The following is an 18194-nucleotide window of genomic DNA, read 5'->3' as shown; positions in this document are numbered from 1 at the left end:
GACTAAGAAAATAGAGTTGAATTCAGAAAATACAGAAACACCTCAAAATACAACAGCCAGAATACAGACCATGATATCAGCCAAAAGTCCATGCGATCATGACAGCTGTAGTGCTAGGTGCAGAAAAGCTAAATCTTAGTGTTATCTGACCAAAGCACACAGTTCCAGTTAATTCCCAATAGTGTTTAGTAAATTCCAAATGTTTATCTTTGCCATGGTAGGACAGAAAAGGCTGTTTCCTGAGAGGAAATTAAACAGCATATTATACAGGAAGTTAATTCAATTCACGTCAATTCAGTTTTATTTATATAGCGCCAATTCACAACACAATAGGCACTTCACAAAGTCAATTCAATCAAATCATACAGATTTCAAGTCTGGTACATACATTTCAATTAATCCTAACAGTGTAGTCAGATTCAGTTTATTATTCAAATTGGTTAAAACGTTTTTCTATCTAAGGAAACCCAGCAGACAGCGTTCCCTCCTCCTGGATGAGCATGTAGAGACAGTGGACAGTCGCTTGCATTGACTTTGCAGCAATCCCTCATATTGAGCATGCATGTAGCGACAATGGAGAGGAAAACTCCCTTGAACTCCCTGAAGTTATGGATTACTAGTTAGAAAATCGTAGACACATATCCACTTTAAAAAAAATAAGTTTATATTTAAAAACAGCTGAAGTTACTTTAGAGGGATTGTTTGGGTCGGGGATTTTTGCAATAAATCTGATTCCTTAGCTAGGTTTTCCGCCACTAAATTAATATGTTATGTAAATAAAAAATTGTATTTTATCTGTTTATTTTTGTTTACACATCTTTACATGAGGTGTCAATAAATATGTAAAAATGGAAAACACCCAGGGACTTTTATGTAGCCTGCATCTAAGACACATAATAAATTATCCTGTTTAGTCAGTGATAAATACACATCAACAACTAAAGTAATTCCCCCTGATACCGATACACACAGACCAGCAAATGAAATTGGATTGCTCACTTTTATTTATTTCACAGCGAATAGATTTCCTTTACTTCACACAGTCTTTTCTTTCACTCAGCAGTTGGCCTTTTCAGCTTAAGTATAGTATTTTTCATAATAGTCAAAGCTTGTTGGTGGCTTGTTTTGTGTCAGCTCCTTTCATTAATCTGTCTGAACTGACCTCAACAAACACCTCGCTCCTCCCTTCCACTCTCGGCGAATCAGTCTATGCTTGTACTGTAAAATCTCAGTGAGATTTCTTACGGCTATGTTGCGTCTGCTAACAGCCCGAAAAGGTTATACAAAGAGCCCGAAAAGGTTATACAAAGCTAGGGGAAAAGACGGGGACAAGAGGATGTAAAGCAGCCAAATGAAAAATGTGAGAAGGAAGGCAGGAGTGAGATGGAGGAGGAGGAAATGATGTAGTGAATGACTGAGTCTACTCAAAGAGGTGATCTGTCTTAATTCTGTGGGCTAATGGAGGGCAAAGCCATTAAGAATGTAAAGCAAGAAGTGTCTACTTATGCTATAGTCAGAGCCCCTATCCAGTGGAAGTTGTCTTAGGGAAGCTGACCTTCATTGGTTAGTTTAAGTCAATACGTATCTTTTGAAAGCAGCCTAAGATACAGAGCTCCAAACACAAAATGAAAAGCCATGTTTGAAAGGGATTTGTCATGGGACAGAGGGTCATCTGGAGGGATGCTTGGGGGGTGGGGGGGTACGCAGTTAGAAGAAAGGCTTCATCCTGTATGGTTTCAGGCTATGAAAGGAAGAGGTAAAAGTAAAAAAAAGATCTGGGACCGACCTCGCCTGCGAGTTTAAAAGATAAGTTGAGAAGATACAGTATGAAACACGCGCAGCAGGAAAGGGAGGGAGGACAGCCTGAGGACATTCTGGACAACAGATTCCCGTGTCCCTAGCTGTAACATTTTAACTGAACAATATTTCACAGAGTGAGGGTGACTATTTTGACTGGTGTGAGACAGCCTGTGTGTTAGCCCAGAAAAAGGCCTGTGAAGTCTAGGCACAGTATATTCTGTTTTGTTAGAAAAACCTGCAATTAAAAAACAGAGGGAATTCAGCAAGCAGTTCAGTCCACTGGAGTTTTGCAACTATTTCTGCACTAGATACACAAAGCATATTGCGCTAAATAATTGCAGAAACAGACTACAAGGTCCAGGTAACCCAATATTTTATTCAAGTCTCAGTTGTACTTATCTCCCGCAAATACAGCAGGTGCAGAAGTGATCAGAGGGGGGAAATTATTTTCTCCTAAAGAGCTCCAAGTTCCCACCTACACTCCTTAGAGCTGCTATAACAGCATCTGACCATATCAGGAAAGAGTGATTAAATCCTTTTAATTTAGTTAACTAAATTTAAAAAAGGGTTTTTGGTTTGCGCTGACTGTGAGCTCAATTGCCACTTCATCCTCTATGGCTCCTAATCTGAATTTCTAAAAAGCAATAACATTGTTTAGACAATTTATCTGATTAGAGAGAAATATATATCACAAAACCTTTTGGGACTTTCCTGTTCTGTTTTTGTAAAGCTAGCCGAGCACATCCAGCTACTTGTTTTTTTTCAAACAGCTCTGGTCTTTGAGAATGCAACGGTTTGTGTTCTGGCATAAATATAAATAAGTAAGGGTGGACCTTCCCTTAAGTGCATGTAAAAAGTTGGAAATCTGCCTTTGGGTAAAAAGAAATGCCATTTTGCTATACCTTTCCATCTTGTTTAAGAATTATAAAGATGTGCAACCTGTTAGGCAACTTCACAAAGCTATTAGTTGGAGCTTTACCAGAGTTTGCACCTCTTCTAACTCTGGAATTACACACAAATCTGCTCCTAAAATAGCTTCACAGAGTAAATAGCAATAGTCTGGGCTGACACTGTGTCCAGTGTGCCCAGTTCTTTAACAGTTTTTTGTTTGCTACTAGAACATGAATTCATGCTCTCCTCAAGTGAGACCTTCTGGATATTTTGGCAATAAATTTCAAAATACAAACCTCAAATAAGTAAACTATTTGAAGAAGGTCCATCTGTTTTGACAACATGGATCCATTCACCATCTCCTCTCCCAGAAATGAGGAGGAAGAGGTGGTAAGAAAGCTTGCAGTCAAAACCATCAAGTAAAATTAAAAGGACAAAAAACTGTTTCTTTTTAAACTGGTGTAAGTATAAATCAGTATACTTGTAATCTGTGTATAATCTGATACTTAAAGTACAGTCAATGCATTTAATTTCAGAATAAATGTGTTAAATGGATTCAACTGCCTTTCTTTATATGCAGAAATGTTTGATTTAGAAATGCCTCCAGGCAGATGGGGCTCTTGACGTTTTGAAGGGGGGCCTCACCATGTCAAGGCCTGGAGTTCTTTGTCAGTCAAAATGAGGACAAAAAAGCAAAATACTCATCTCTATCTCTTTGATCACTTCACTGCATCTGCTGTTTTTGTGGCTCAAGAGAGAACAACTGTGACCTGACGCAAAAACAGCAGCAGCAGCACCTAATTTCTGCTGGACTTACTGCATGTACAGGTCCTTCTCAAAATATTAGCATATTGTAATAAAGTTCATTATTTTCCATAATGTCATGATGAAAATTTAACATTCATATATTTTAGATTCATTGCACACTAACTGAAAAATGTCAGGTCTTTTATTGTCTTAATACGGATGATTTTGGCATACAGCTCATGAAAACCCAAAATTCCTATCTCACAAAATTAGCATATCATTAAAAGGGTCTCTAAACGAGCTATGAACCTAATCATCTGAATCAACGAGTTAACTCTAAACACCTGCAAAAGATTCCTGAGGCCTTTAAAACTCCCAGCCTGGTTCATCACTCAAAACCCCAATCATGGGTAAGACTGCCGACCTGACTGCTGTCCAGAAGGCCACTATTGACACCCTCAAGCAAGAGGGTAAGACACAGAAAGAAATTTCTGAACGAATAGGCTGTTCCCAGAGTGCTGTATCAAGGCACCTCAGTGGGAAGTCTGTGGGAAGGAAAAAGTGTGGCAGAAAACGCTGCACAATGAGAAGAGATGACCGGACCCTGAGGAAGATTGTGGAGAAGGGCCGATTCCAGACCTTGGGGGACCTGCGGAAGCAGTGGACTGAGTCTGGAGTAGAAACATCCAGAGCCACCGTGCACAGGCGTGTGCAGGAAATGGGCTTTTGAACCAGAAACAGTGGCAGAAGTGCCTGACCTGGGCTACAGAGAAGCAGCACTGGACTGTTGCTCAGTGGTCCAAAGTACTTTTTTCAGATGAAAGCAAATTCTGCATGTCATTCGGAAATCAAGGTGCCAGAGTCTGGAGGAAGACTGGGGAGAAGGAAATGCCAAAATGCCAGAAGTCCAGTGTCAAGTACCCACAGTCAGTGATGGTCTGGGGTGCCGTGTCAGTTGCTGGTGTTGGTCCACTGTGTTTTATAAAGGGCAAGGTCAATGCAGCTAGCTATCAGGAGATTTTGGAGCACTTCATGCTTCCATCTGCTGAAAAGCTTTATGGAGATGAAGATTTCATTTTTCAGCATGACCTGGCACCTGCTCACAGTGCCAAAACCACTGGTAAATGGTTTACTGACCATGGTGTCACTGTGCTCAATTGGCCTGCCAACTCTCCTGACCTGAACCCCATAGAGAATCTGTGGGATATTGTGAAGAGAACGTTGAGAGACTCAAGACCCAACACTCTGGATGAGCTAAAGGCCGCTATCGAAGCATCCTGGGCCTCCTTAAGACCTCAGCAGTGCCACAGGCTGATTGCCTCCATGCCACGCCGCATTGAAGCAGTCATTTCTGCAAAAGGATTCCCGACCAAGTATTGAGTGCATAACTGTACATGATTATTTGAAGGTTGACGTTTTTTGTATTAAAAACACTTTTCTTTTATTGGTCGGATGAAATATGCTAATTTTGTGAGATAGGAATTTTGGGTTTTCATGAGCTGTATGCCAAAATCATCCGTATTAAGACAATAAAAGACCTGAAATATTTCAGTTAGTGTGCAATGAATCTAAAATATATGAATGTTAAATTTTCATCATGACATTATGGAAAATAATTAACTTTATCACAATATGCTAATATTTTCAGAAGGACCTGTATTTGTGTCTGCATAAATTAAATGCAAATAGCAGTAGCAAAATAGTTGCAAAGAAATTAGCAGATCTGCACTCCTGGTTTGCACCAATTTAGCTCTTACAAATAATTTACGATTCCTTTTCTGTTTTTAACTGAATTGTAATATGAGTGAATGCAACTGGACACAGGGACTATGGTGTTTAGCAGCATATTATCACACATTATATTGTGTGATAGCAGAAGGTGCATTAGGAGACAGGCAAAGGAGTCTAATTGCATTTCATTAATATTTCACTGGATGTTAAAACTGTCTGTCCATTTTTCAAAGAATGAGGGATTTCTTTGTTAAATTTGTCTGGAAAGCTGTTCCCTACGTGTGTTTTCCTTTCAGCGCTGAAAGCAGTACTTTCAAACAACAGAGAGGGAAAAATAGGACAGCTGATGACAGAGGGTCATAGCCTTCTGGCTGGGGATTGGGCTTCATGAGACACTATAGGCCTCGGTGTTCAGTGTGGGTGGCTTTGGGTTGAAGAGGTGGAAAAATCCAGAATAGTGGTCTTCTTTGAGCTTAAGTATGAATGTGCTCTTAGGTGAAGCATTTTAAACTTATTTTAAGGATTACTTTGATTGTTACAATTCACTCTTCTGTCAAATCTAAATGCAATTCTATGTATGTCAGATTTTGTTAAAAAGAGAAAGTGTTGCTGCTGCAGTGCTCCCCTCTGCTTGCTCTCGTCCTGCTATACCCCTCCATCTCCCCAATCCTCTTAGTCCTCCTGCTGCAGACAAAGAGCAATGCTTTACTGCTTTCGCTCTGTGCTCCACAGGGAGATGAAAAATCCCTTGCAGTTGCACTTTGCTGGCCTGTATTATTAGTAGAAAGCTTTCCAGTATTCAGCTGCATTGAGCATTTCTCTGCATGTGTGTGTGTGTGTGTGTGTGTGTGTGTGTGTGTTTTACCAGCCTTTACTTTGTCAAGTGATTTGTCTTGACAGTGCTCCTTTGCCCAGCTACAATGGTTACCCTAAGTCCTCTGGTGCCCTCCACACTCACACCGACTTACATACACACACATTGCCAATGCTGGATTATCCTCACCACAGATATTGCTGTTGGTTGACAAAGGGGCTAAAGGCTTCAAAAGGGTATTATTGGGGTTTTGCCAACATTAGTCTTCTTCTTATGTCATCCTTGTCTTCTTTTCAATCAGTTTAGTCATAGAGAGGTAGTTATTTCTCTGAGCTGGGCTCAATGTGTCTTTGGGTTTGTGTTTTGAATGACGTGATCTGACTCTGCTTTCAGAAAGCTGACCTGGCAGTGGCGGGCCTCACCATAACAGCGGAGCGTGAGAAGGTGATTGACTTCTCCAAGCCTTTCATGACCCTGGGAATCAGCATCATGTACCGCGTTCACCTGGTGAGTTACCTCCAACACCAATACATGCATACAGACTGCAGGTTTAGCACAGCAGGTTGTCAGCCATGTCTAGTAGCTGGAAAAGACTCACTCTCCTCTCTCTTCTCAAGTCTCTCTTTTTGCCAGTCTAAATCCAGTCCTCCTTGGAAGCCTTATGGCATTTTTCACCTCTCAGGTGCTGCTTTTTCTCTTCCTGATTTACCCCTTCTGCTGGATCTTTTCTCTTTGCGCTTGTTTCATGCAACAGCAACTCCTTAACAATATTCAACTCCTGTCCCTTCTTGTGTGTTTTCACATTTCCTCCTTCCACCTCTTTTGGCCACCTGCTTTGCCAGCACCAGATGGTGTGTTTTGTAGTGTGAACGTCTTAATGAATGTAGCAGTTTCACAGTTGTTTTCTGCCTGCTCTCTGATTATGGTTCAGCCATCTTATTCACATAAGTAATGGCTAAGGCATGCACAAAGGAACGAAACAGCAGCAGAGCAGGTGGAAATAAGCCAGTGTTTGCAGAGACCGTGGTCCATTAATCATCAGTCCTCCACCAAAACACAAGGTGACACCAGAGGGCCCAGAGGCGCTGGTCAGAATCCACCCCGAGATGTTCAGCCATGTGCACAAGCTAACAATGCAATACTATCCCAGAGGGGCGTTTAGTTGCATTTCTTCGATTCTGCACCTCCACTTCCTGTACGTCTTCATTTCAATCCCCTCCTTCCTGCAGCCTGTGCACATCTCGAGTACCTGAAAGACTCAGCCACGAACCAACAGCTGGTGAGAATCAATCAATGCTTTGCAGCAGATGCAGCCTTAAATGGGCTGCTGGGCAGCGTTTGACCTCCCAGGTAGAAAGCCGGCAGGTGGGTGACATCTAGAAGAGATGATGTGGAGCCATTGTCCCCACAGGGCTCCGGCACATAGAGTCAAAGAGTGAAATTAGCGTAGACTTGACCCAGTTTCTGAAAAAAGGCTACTGAAATAGAAGTGGAGATAACAGCGTTTGAAAAGGTAGCGAACAGAGCGGGATGAAAGATAATAAAAACCAGCATCCACCTACCTTTGTCTCTCTCCCTGCAGTCTTTCATTTACCTCTTCTCTCGTTACGTTCTGGTCGCCCCTTGGCATTTTTAGATCTGATTCACAGCAGTCCTTCGCATTGCGCTAAAATCCAATATGTGAATTTCTGTGACTGCACTTATTTAGTTCTAATCCACTGGCTATTGATCTGAGACTCGTGCTTTCTACAGAGGCAGTCTGATGCTTATTTCAAACTTTAAATGAAAATTTGAGTTTGATCAATAGGAAGAGCGAATGTGAAACTGAAAGTGCTAGCAAGTTATTAATTACCATTAAATCTCCATTTCTCTTCTTTGTCAGTGTGTTTGTCTTTCTGTCTCCTGTTTCTGTCACCTGCACACTGTTTCTCAACTCTATTTCTATTATTGGACACTATATATTTAAAAATTTATAAAAATAGCATTTATGGTATATTCTGAACAATGCCAACAATAGATCCTGAAAAAAGATTATTGCAAATCTGAACGTATGTAAACTTCTGACCAGCATTGTACACTTACCCCTACCCTTCGCCTACCCAATCCCCCACGTTTTGGACTTACACTATATTTCCAAAAGTATTGGCTCGTCAGGTGGGTGCATTTCTTTTAATTAATTGTTGAAACAATCACAGAAACAATGTAATCATTATGCCATAATTTTGGCATATTCTGCTATGCCAGTATGCTGTTTTTTTTTGGTAATGTCTCTGGATTTCCACCTTTTTTAGACAATGAAGCCACGTGTTTGGGGCGGTCATGTTTTGAAAGGTCAGTGCAAGATGGCAGAAAGGGGAAAGGAGAGTAATAGAAAGGTTACTGTGCTGGGTATGAACTGATGCATGATTGGTACGAAGTATCCTGCTACTTGAAATAAGTCGGACATGAAACAACGAAAACTGCAAAGCTAAGAAATGGCAAAGGGGATAAATGACCAGCACACTGGGTGAAACCAGGACCTGAGTCCAATTCCTTCAAAAACAGCTATCTCCTGTCCACCAAATTTTGTACTTTAAACAATGCAATCAGGCAGTTGTTCTACAGACAACTGCAGAAAATTGGTGACTTCTGTGTACTGTGAGCCTCAGCATTCTCTGGGCCCGCTCTGTGATTTTGCGTGACCTACCACTTCAGAGCTGAGTGGCTGTCATTCCCAATCCTTTCCACTTTTCTTATAACATCACTAACAAATATTTAGATGAAACCTCTAGACTTGTCTTGATGCACAGGTCATGTTTAATCACAGTATTATGCTAAAATTCACTGAGCTCCAAAAGGGGCCCAGTCTTATGTCCAGGTAATGGATTTTATCCACCTGTGGCTGTTAAAGTGGTTGGAAATAGTATAAAATAGTATATTTCAGGAGGTAGTTAAGTTATAGCGCTTAGAAATAGGACTCTCATTTAAGAAGCTGATTTGTGGTCAGTTTAGCATTTTATGTACTTAGACAGATGTGACACATTCAACAGCTCTCATGTCTGTAGCACATCTCAGCATACTGTTTTTTATTGTTTTTAAGGAAGAACACAAATATAAAACATATGTAATATATCTAGATCAATTATCTTAATAATAATAGGTAATAGATTTTTCACAAAGAAATAAGCCATTATTCACACCCCTTTATTGTAATTTTTCTTATTCACACGAACTAAAGATATCAATCAAGAATGTCGTTGCACATCAAACTGTAGATAACAACAGTCGAGATGGTAAAATGTTACACATCAATAAATATGATGTCTTTTTTTTTTGTAAAAGCCTATTAGGATGACATTGGAGCCAAATGTAACATATCGGAAAAGATTTCAGTGTTTATTGTGCCATTAAAATGATGTTACCTGAGAAGATACTTACATTTGTGAGTGTATTTCCAAACAGATCTTCCTTCATTTTTAGGTTTGGCTCTTAATTTTCCGAGTTTAAAGACTGGAACGCTGTGCCCCTTACGCCCGACCCCTATAGCTTGGAAACAACTGGGACACCCTAAGCCTTTGTTTCAACAAGCAAAACATAGTATTATGGCTAAGAATGAAGTCCAAGGGAGAAGCTATAATAAGTAGGAGTCTGCTGGGTCCCCATAGTGGAAGCAGCAATGGTCACAACTTCTTTAACTGTTAGGTGCATCTATGAATACCAACGCTTAATTACCTGGAGTTATGGTAATGTCGCATTACAAAAAATGCTATGATTTTTATTCACTGGAGGGGCCACTGTTTGAAGGGTTGTGACTCTGCAACATTAAATAAAAAACACTGAATGTATTTCAGAAATTCTGCATCTTGTCTGCAGGAGGAAGAGCACAACGTCTTTTTGTTTTTCAGCTGTGCTCCCCAGCAATTTTTTAGCAGCCTGAGCACTGTCAGCAAGTGCCATATACTATTTAGTGATGTGGTGATATGGTGTATCACATAACAGGCTGTTAGAGCTGTTGTTGTGAAAAAATAAAACTCCTGTTTTGTTAGCATCTGTGCAACAAATAAGTTGGATTCAAAGATGCAAGCAAAGAAAGGATCTCTGTTGTGCAATTAGGATTCTTATGTTATTTGATATTTAATTAAATTACCATTTGGTCGGTCAAGTATTGTCCTAGGAATACCAGCCCAATACGGCAGTGGTGAAAGGGTGATTCGAACCCTGGCAACACTCCTCTCCAAAATATAAGGATTTATTAACAGAAACCATTCAACACCAACTTAAACATATTTCAATTAACAAACTATTTACTAAGCTAGAACAATTCAACTAAAACTACCAAGCAAAATAAAGGAATAAAGAAAACAAAAAAAATATATACAAATGAAGGAACAAGGGAAGCAATAAAAATGATGCAATGATATGACAGTTCAGTGTGGAATTAAGTTCAAGTACCAATTTTTATCTTAGGAATTTGGAAATGAGGTTAAATTAGTTTTACAACTAATTAAGAACAATTATTGGTATGACTTTAATTAACCAACCACAATGCAAGAGTAGATAATGAGAAGAGTAGATAAAACATTATTTTAATAAAATAGTATTTAAAGGTTATTGCTGATTTAGAAATCAACCTTTTGGATATTAGAATCTACATAAATGTTATTTAATTTGGCATCCTTATCTTAGTGAAATAATATTTAAGGAAACAATTTTTGTTATATTAGAAAACACATATTTTGTCCCTGTCCGCCCGGAATGGGGAAAGTGATTTTGTCAGTGGCTCTATGACATCACGGGGCTTCCAGGTATGAATCCTCCTTCCTGGGCTCGACTAGAAGTAGGTTAAAAACTGTATTTAAAGGTGCAGCTCTTCTACCAGCGTCTTCGTTTGTGTGCAGTTCAGAGTCCATGTTTAATCCATGTTTTTATCCATGGCTGGGCGTCTGGGGCACAACACCACAAATATGTGTAAAAGAGAAGTGAAAGTGGTGGTTAATTAGACTCTACTGGTGTTAATTGGAGGAATATGAAAGCTGCATTAGAGTTAGCACCATGACAAAGAGAGCTTTGCTGATTCTGCTGCCACACAGACAAGATCAACAAAACAAATGTGGGCTTGTGCATAGTGCCTTTCAAAAATATTTATACTACTTTCTTTACTACATATTTTGACACATTACAACCACAAACCACTATGCATTTTATTAGAATGTTTTGTATTGACCAACACAAAGTAGTGTGTAATTGTGCAGTGGGAAGGAAGGGATACATTGTTTTTTATTTTGTTTTTAGGACAAATTTAAAATGCGAGGCATGCATTTTTCATTCAGCCCCCCCTACGTTAATACTAGTTCCAATAATAATAATACTTCCACTGTAATTAAAGCTGTAAGTCTTTTTATGTATGTCTCTCCCAGCTATGTACATCAGAGGAATGAAATTGCCCATTCCTATTTTCCAAATGTCTCAATTTCATTTAGAATGGATAGGGAGCATACGTGAAGATCGATTTTGAAGTCGTTAATTTATATCTGGCCTTTGATTGGACTGTTCCTAACATCTGAAAATGTTTTGATGTAAATTGTTTCTTTTCACTATCGGCTGTATGTTTAGGGTTGTTGTCCTACTGGAAGGTGAACCTCCACCCCAGTATCGAGTCTTTTGCAGGCTTTCTTTCAGGATTACCCTGTTAAACAACTTGGACCAGCTTCACAGCCTCTGCTGAAGAAATGCATGTGTTCAGGGTGATGTCCAGTGTTAGTTTTCCACCACTCAAAATGTTTTACATATAAACCAAAAAAGACTTCTTATGGCTTTATTTCCACAATGGCTCACTTCTTGCCACCCTTCAATAAAAAATAATTTTTGGAGTGCATGACTAACAGTTGACTACTCAACAGATTCTCCCACTTGAACTTTGCAGCTCCACCAGAGTTACCATGGGCCTCTTAGTTGCTTTTTTGATTAATCCTCTGCTTGCCAGCCTTTCAGTTTAGGTGGATCACCATGTCTTAGCATGTTTGCAGTTGTGCAATCTTCTTTCATTTTCGGATGATAGATTGAACAGTGCTGTCTGAAATGTTCAAAGCTTGAGATACAACCTGAATCTGCATTAAACTCATTTGCAGCTTTAGATCTTGCCTGTCTGATGTGTTCCTTAGTATTCATAATGCTGTTCATTATTGTTCTCTAACAAACTTCTGGGTCCTTTCTCAAAAAAGCTGGATTTATGCTGAGATTAAATGCAAACAAATTGACTCTATTTACCAATTACATCTGGAGGCAGTTGGCTGCACTGTATTTTATTTACTGGTATCACTGTAAAGGAGACTGAATAGCAAAAAATAAAAATAGAAAAACATGTATCATCTTCCTTCCACATCACAATTATGCGACACTTTGTTTTAGTCTATGACATGAATTTTCTATAAAACACATCAAAGTTTGTGATTGTAATGTGCAAATACTTTTGTAAAGACTCTATGCACACATGTTCACAAAGATTTATGCCTTTGTTTAAATCAACCTGACATGAAGCCAACTGACCTGGCAAGCTCAAAAGGCAGCGGGATGTTGCTGTGAAAGTGACCCCGTTTGACCTCTGCCAAATCAGCCCCTCTCCACAGATTGCCCCCGCGGCCGTTTCATCAGGCGTAACATCTGACAGCATGCGCTCGGACACAATTAGCAATGTGCACATCATCAAAGAGCCGTCAGTGAAAGACCCAAGGCGGGGAGTCATAGGGAGGGACAGCAAGAAAGACAACATGAAAGGAATTGAGCAAAAAATTGTTTGAAAAAGAGGCAGGAAGTGGGTAGAGAGAGGACAAAGAAATCAGAGCAGAGAGGCGAGCAGGTGAGGTAAAATGACAAAAGGAAGTTTCTCTCAGTGAGTCAGTATTCAGGAGATGAACCCCTCTGTTGCTTTGGGGGATGACATTGTGGTATGAATACCAAAACACCCAATGACTTGGTGAAATCCTTGACTGAATAACCTCACCAGTGTCTTCAGCCACCTTCATGGCTTGTAAGCAACCCCCTTGGGAAAACAAAGAGAGGAAGAAGACAGGTGATAGGAAGCTAGGAGAGAACAAAAGTTAAACGTACAACTTACTAATTTGTGTGCTAAGAGAAAACAAGAATATGCTTACTGTTGAAGTCAAGTTTTTGCTGTTTTATTTGTTTAGATTTTGTCATGAAAGCTGGTCATAAAGGAGTTTTTTCTCCATCTGCATCTTATCACACCCTTTGATTTGCCTCATATCCTCTTATCATCTTAAGAGAAGGATGAGCACCCGTAAAACGATTCACTGCCTTAATAAAAATGGTTTATACGTGGCAGCAAATGTTTATGCGTGACGAGACGAGGCAACCTATAGCTGTAGTAAGCCCTCATAAAATCACATTTGGTGCTTTCTGAGTCTGATTCATGCACTGAAGCAGCTATTCTTGTCAATACCACAGCTTTCTGCCTCTTTGGAGTGTTTATCTCCCCTTGAACCGTTTCTACCACACTGCTTGTGGTTGCTGTGTTTTGCCCGTCAGCAGTCAACCACCTGCTGCTTCTGTGCAGGGGGAGCAGAGGTGCTCGTCCGAGCACGTACTGAATCTGCCGTGCTGAAGATGACTGACAGCACAGACAACTACTGACAAGATTGAAAAGATGCACACACACACGCGCACACACACACACACACAGGTTCTGACAATCTGTCACACTCTAACCTTACAAAATGAAGATATTATGCTCTCTCCATGTATCTTTAAGAACAGAGTTTAAAGAGTGAAATCCAAAACCATCTGGAGGTGCTTTTGTTTCTTTAACCTTCTTCACCCTGAGAGACCTTGTACTGGCACAGGTTGTATTTGTGAGAGAAAGGCAGATAACATAATCTTTTGAGCAGTCAAGTGCCACTAAACTGAGCTGCTAAATTATATGTAGAAGTTTTTTTGGACCACTTGAAGCCAATAAAAGCAATCTGAAAAATATCCAGTATTTCTGCAGGACTCTTATGTCTAACTAATGATAGACAATATGGAAAAAGTCAGATTAGTATATTTATTATTAATATTATTAACAGCAAAATAACAATAATTGTTTTTACAGATTTTCACAAATCTGTGCAACTGCAAAAGTTTGTTTAGTTTTGTCAACCCAATACATCTAAAACGTTATTTAAGACTTGCCTGTCGCTATCGTTTTGTTATTGTATGCAATATGAATATTGCAGAAGTTTGTTTGGAATGCAATTTTTTAGTAATGAATTCCAGGTATCATGAGTTTACTATTTGCATATTGTGTTATACTGCATTGAATGCACCTGATACAGGTCATGTTGGCCAGGATGCAACTTTTAGATGCGTCTCTGGTTCAACACACCTGAATCCAATGAATGGCTGGTTCACAGACCTCTCCAGAACTTGTTGATACCCTGAGGAGGTAATTCATCTATGTTGGAGCAGGGCTGCATCTAGAAGTTGCAGGACAGAAGCACTTAAGGACTGGATTCTGTGATCCCTGATCTAAACCACTAGTTCTGGGTGTATGTTTAGGATCATTGTCCTGTTGTCAGTCAGAGGCTTCTTCAGATCTGCTGTAATGCAGATCACTACAGGAGATCCTTGCTACCCACATCCATCAACCATGTACAATGAATCTTTAAAGAAACTTCCATTGAAACTTAAATTAAACTGGGTTAAATTTTCACAAAGCAAAAACTTTTCAGATCTGAACTTAAAAGTTGATTATTTGTTAACAACTCCTTGAATAAAATACACACAACTTTATTGTTTATTTTCAAAGGACTGTCTGACTTCACATAGGGCTGCAAAGGGAGGAGTTTGCTCCACAAGCAAAGGGTTCACAAATGCAGCCTCAGTGACATTTTGTTTTACTGTGCACATCAGTGTAAAGGTCAAAAACATTTTAGTGTTTGTGAAGATCCAGATTCACTGGATCAAATTCACAAATTAACAAAATCCACAAAATTTAGCATTTCACATTAGATTCCATTTTATTTCTAGCATGCAATGATTCCATCTGACTTCTCAATTTGGTAACCAGATCCCTACTTATAGGTGACATCAGATTAGAAACATGTTCCAGTCTTTGAATCTATTGTACTGAGATTTTGATTTGTTCATAGTTTGCCCAAGTCCCCCTGATCTTCCATTTAACCTTACAACTGGTTCATAACTGGATCTTGGGATACTTTGCAGCTAAAATGTTTACCGAAACATATAACACTTGTTTCTTTCTAAATTCCCCTTAGTCTCTCCAACTTTCCTTCTTGCTCCATTTTCCGCTGTACTAAATTTGAGCACTCAGCTTCAATGTGCCCTGCTGTGGTCTTCTCAGACCAAGCACTGTCCTCATGCCTCTGCTGTTTGGTGCTGAGTGAAGAGTTATTTTATCAGAACTGGAGAGGAGAGAAATGTTGGGCTTTTGCCACCAAGAGGGAACCAAAACTATCAAAGCTGACCAATAAAATCTAAACAATGAGCTGAAAGCTCTTGAAACACTCAGCAGGACTGAGAGGAATAAGTGATAAATGTCTATTGGTTTGTCAACACAAGAGACTCTGCAGTGTCTTTAATTTATGGTCATATTTTTATTACATTTTGACGTTAGAAAACAATATGTTTCTTTCACAGTTCCTAGTTTAAATTTTCCTAAACTGTTATATTTAGAGAAAAAATAACTCATGAGAAAAACTCATGACATGCTTTGGAAATAAGAAACATTTATGCAGTTTCCTCTGAGTGCTCATTAGCGTGTCTGCCATAGCCTCACTATGGATGATTCCCTCCAACTTGTGTAAAACACAACTTTGTTTGAGTCCTGAAACAAACATTTTACCGCACCAAAGTCGGGATTTTATGAGCAGCACAATCTCCAGCTGTTTTCCCTTTTGTCCTTGTAATCTCTGTCTCTTCCCCACCCCTCCCTGTCTGTCTTTGTTTCCTAGCCTCTCTCCCGCACCGTCGCTCCTCTGCCATCTGTTAGCACGGGATTCCCTCATCTCCTCAGCTCCTTTTATTGTAATAAGAGGACCACGGTGGGAACTTAAGATGTGGGCATGCAGGGGCGAGCAGTTCACAAAGCACTTCTTCAGCATGAACAAAAAAGGACGAGCAAACATGAAGACTTACATCAGCACAACCTCTAGTCCAAACTAAAGGCGACTTGGCAGCATTTCTTTCTTTGCAACAGCACTCTACCTTCAAGAAGGCCATTATGTGCTTCAGCACTCTACTCTTGGATTTTCAGGCCACTATCATCATTATCATCACAAGCAATTACCTTGTGCAGATAGAACGGTGCACATAATGACTGGCAAGCTGATTTCAATCTTGCTCAAAATGATACTGAATCTCACTCTTTCCCCCTGCTTTCTGTAGCCAGGCTTAAACACAAGTGATTATAGTCGCACTAATGAATTATCATATTTGCACAAGTCTTTTATCATAACAAATGTCCGTCAAAATAATTCCTGCACTTTACCTCAATTTTGATTTTGAAGGACCTCAGAAATCTATCAATACTGTGTTCCAGCTTGTGTGAGGTCTCCTAGGAACACCGAATTGAGTTTACTTCCATAAAAGTGATTTAGGCTTGTTCACATGGGCTTCATAGTGTGTCAGAAATGGAAGATAAGCAATTTCTATATGACGTGTTATGCGTTTGTCTTCTAATAACACTCAGGCAGTCGGTTCCTTGATCATCTTCACTCTCTGAGCTTCCTCCTGGCCCCGACAGGCACCTCCATTTTCTTGTCGTTAACAGATGGCGGATTGTGCATCTGTGTGTAAACGGCTAATGTTCCCTCACTGAGTAAGCAGGAAAGAAATACAGTATGAGCGTTCCCAAACTCATATTAATATGCACACAGACCCGTTCTGACACTGGTTCATCTGAAATTGGCTTCATTTAGAGGACAAAAGCTGCTGGTGGTGGATAATGAAACATTAGAAATTAGCCCCTGGTTTCCCACTGGCTCACTGACTGCCGACCTTATTTTAGCTACTTTATATCCCGCAAACCAATCCAAACAGATATATAGCAGCCCTGTAGCTGCTTCGGCACTAGTAGCCTTATTGCTGAAGCTAGAGCTATTAATCTATTTCCTTTATTCCCTCTGAGCAGGGCTACTGTGCACCCCAGTTCTGCTGGAAGTCAAGTATAGGTCATGGAAATGAATTCATGTTTAATGCAGCTATAACAGTTTAGTTGCTCATCTGTCCTTTCTCTCTCTAGTGCATTCTGCCTTGTGGGAAACACAAATACTGCCTGTTGTCTTTACTTCATTTAATGATTCTTAAACTGTATCATGCAATTTCATTGTAAGGGTGTAGGATTTCACATGCATAAATAGCATACAACGCCGTCAGTTAACATCTGTGTCAAGTCAATATTTGACAGGCTGAACCACATTTAGCTTATTACAGCTGCAACTATTTTGGTGTATGTCTGCCATCTTTACACATTGAGAGAGTGAAAATGTTGCCCATTATACTTTTCATCATTCCCACAGCATGATGCTGCCATCACCATGTCTTTACATTGGGGGCAGTATCAGTTTTCCTCAACACAGTGCTTTGCTTCTCCTGAAGAAAGCACCTTCGTCCACTATCCTCTACATAATATATGGATATTTAAACAGGGCTTCCTATGCCTTTCTTTCAACATCAGCTTTCTTCTTGCCACTCTTCCATAAAAGCTAAATCTGTAGCATTTTGTTTTATTTCACCTTTATTTTTACAGGTAAATCTCGAGACACAAGTCATTTTCAAGAGTGACCTGTTTTAAATATACATACAAAACATTAGTCATGCATGACGAATATTTGTCCTGTTAACAAATTTTCCTCGCTGATCTGTGGATCTCTGCAGCTCCTCCAGTTACCATGGGCCTCTTGGCAGCTTCTCTGAATAATACTTATTTGCATTTGTGCTAAAATCATCCTGTTACTGAATGACAGACTGAACCATGTTCCATAAAGTATTTAAAGCTATTTTCTTCTAACATAACTTTGGTTTAAATCACTCCACAACATATACCCCTGACCGATTTGGTGTGTTCCTTGGTCTCCATGAAGCAGCTTGACAAATGTTACCTTGTAAATATCCTAAGCCTTTATAGAACAGCCATATGTGGACTCTGTTTATCAATTCAGTAACTTCTGAGAACAGTTGGTTGCCCTGGACCTTATTTGGGGTTATCTGGGTAAAA

General features: G+C 39.7%; 1 protein-coding gene across 1 annotated transcript in view; it reads left to right on the top strand.

Moving 5' to 3' along the window:
- The window catches only part of grik4 (glutamate receptor, ionotropic, kainate 4), a 585146-nt gene that overhangs the window by 537772 nt on the left and 29180 nt on the right, over nt 1-18194 (top strand). The window contains exon 14 of the mRNA XM_047391909.1: nt 6377-6490. Coding sequence (XP_047247865.1) covers nt 6377-6490 — 114 coding nt within the window. The remainder of the gene's footprint in view (nt 1-6376; nt 6491-18194) is intronic.

Source organism: Girardinichthys multiradiatus, chromosome 18, assembly GCF_021462225.1.
Source record: "Girardinichthys multiradiatus isolate DD_20200921_A chromosome 18, DD_fGirMul_XY1, whole genome shotgun sequence".
Classification (NCBI taxonomy): Eukaryota; Metazoa; Chordata; class Actinopteri; order Cyprinodontiformes; family Goodeidae; genus Girardinichthys; species Girardinichthys multiradiatus.
Note: the sequence above shows the minus strand (reverse complement) of the source record. Positions and strands in the feature narration are given on the sequence as shown.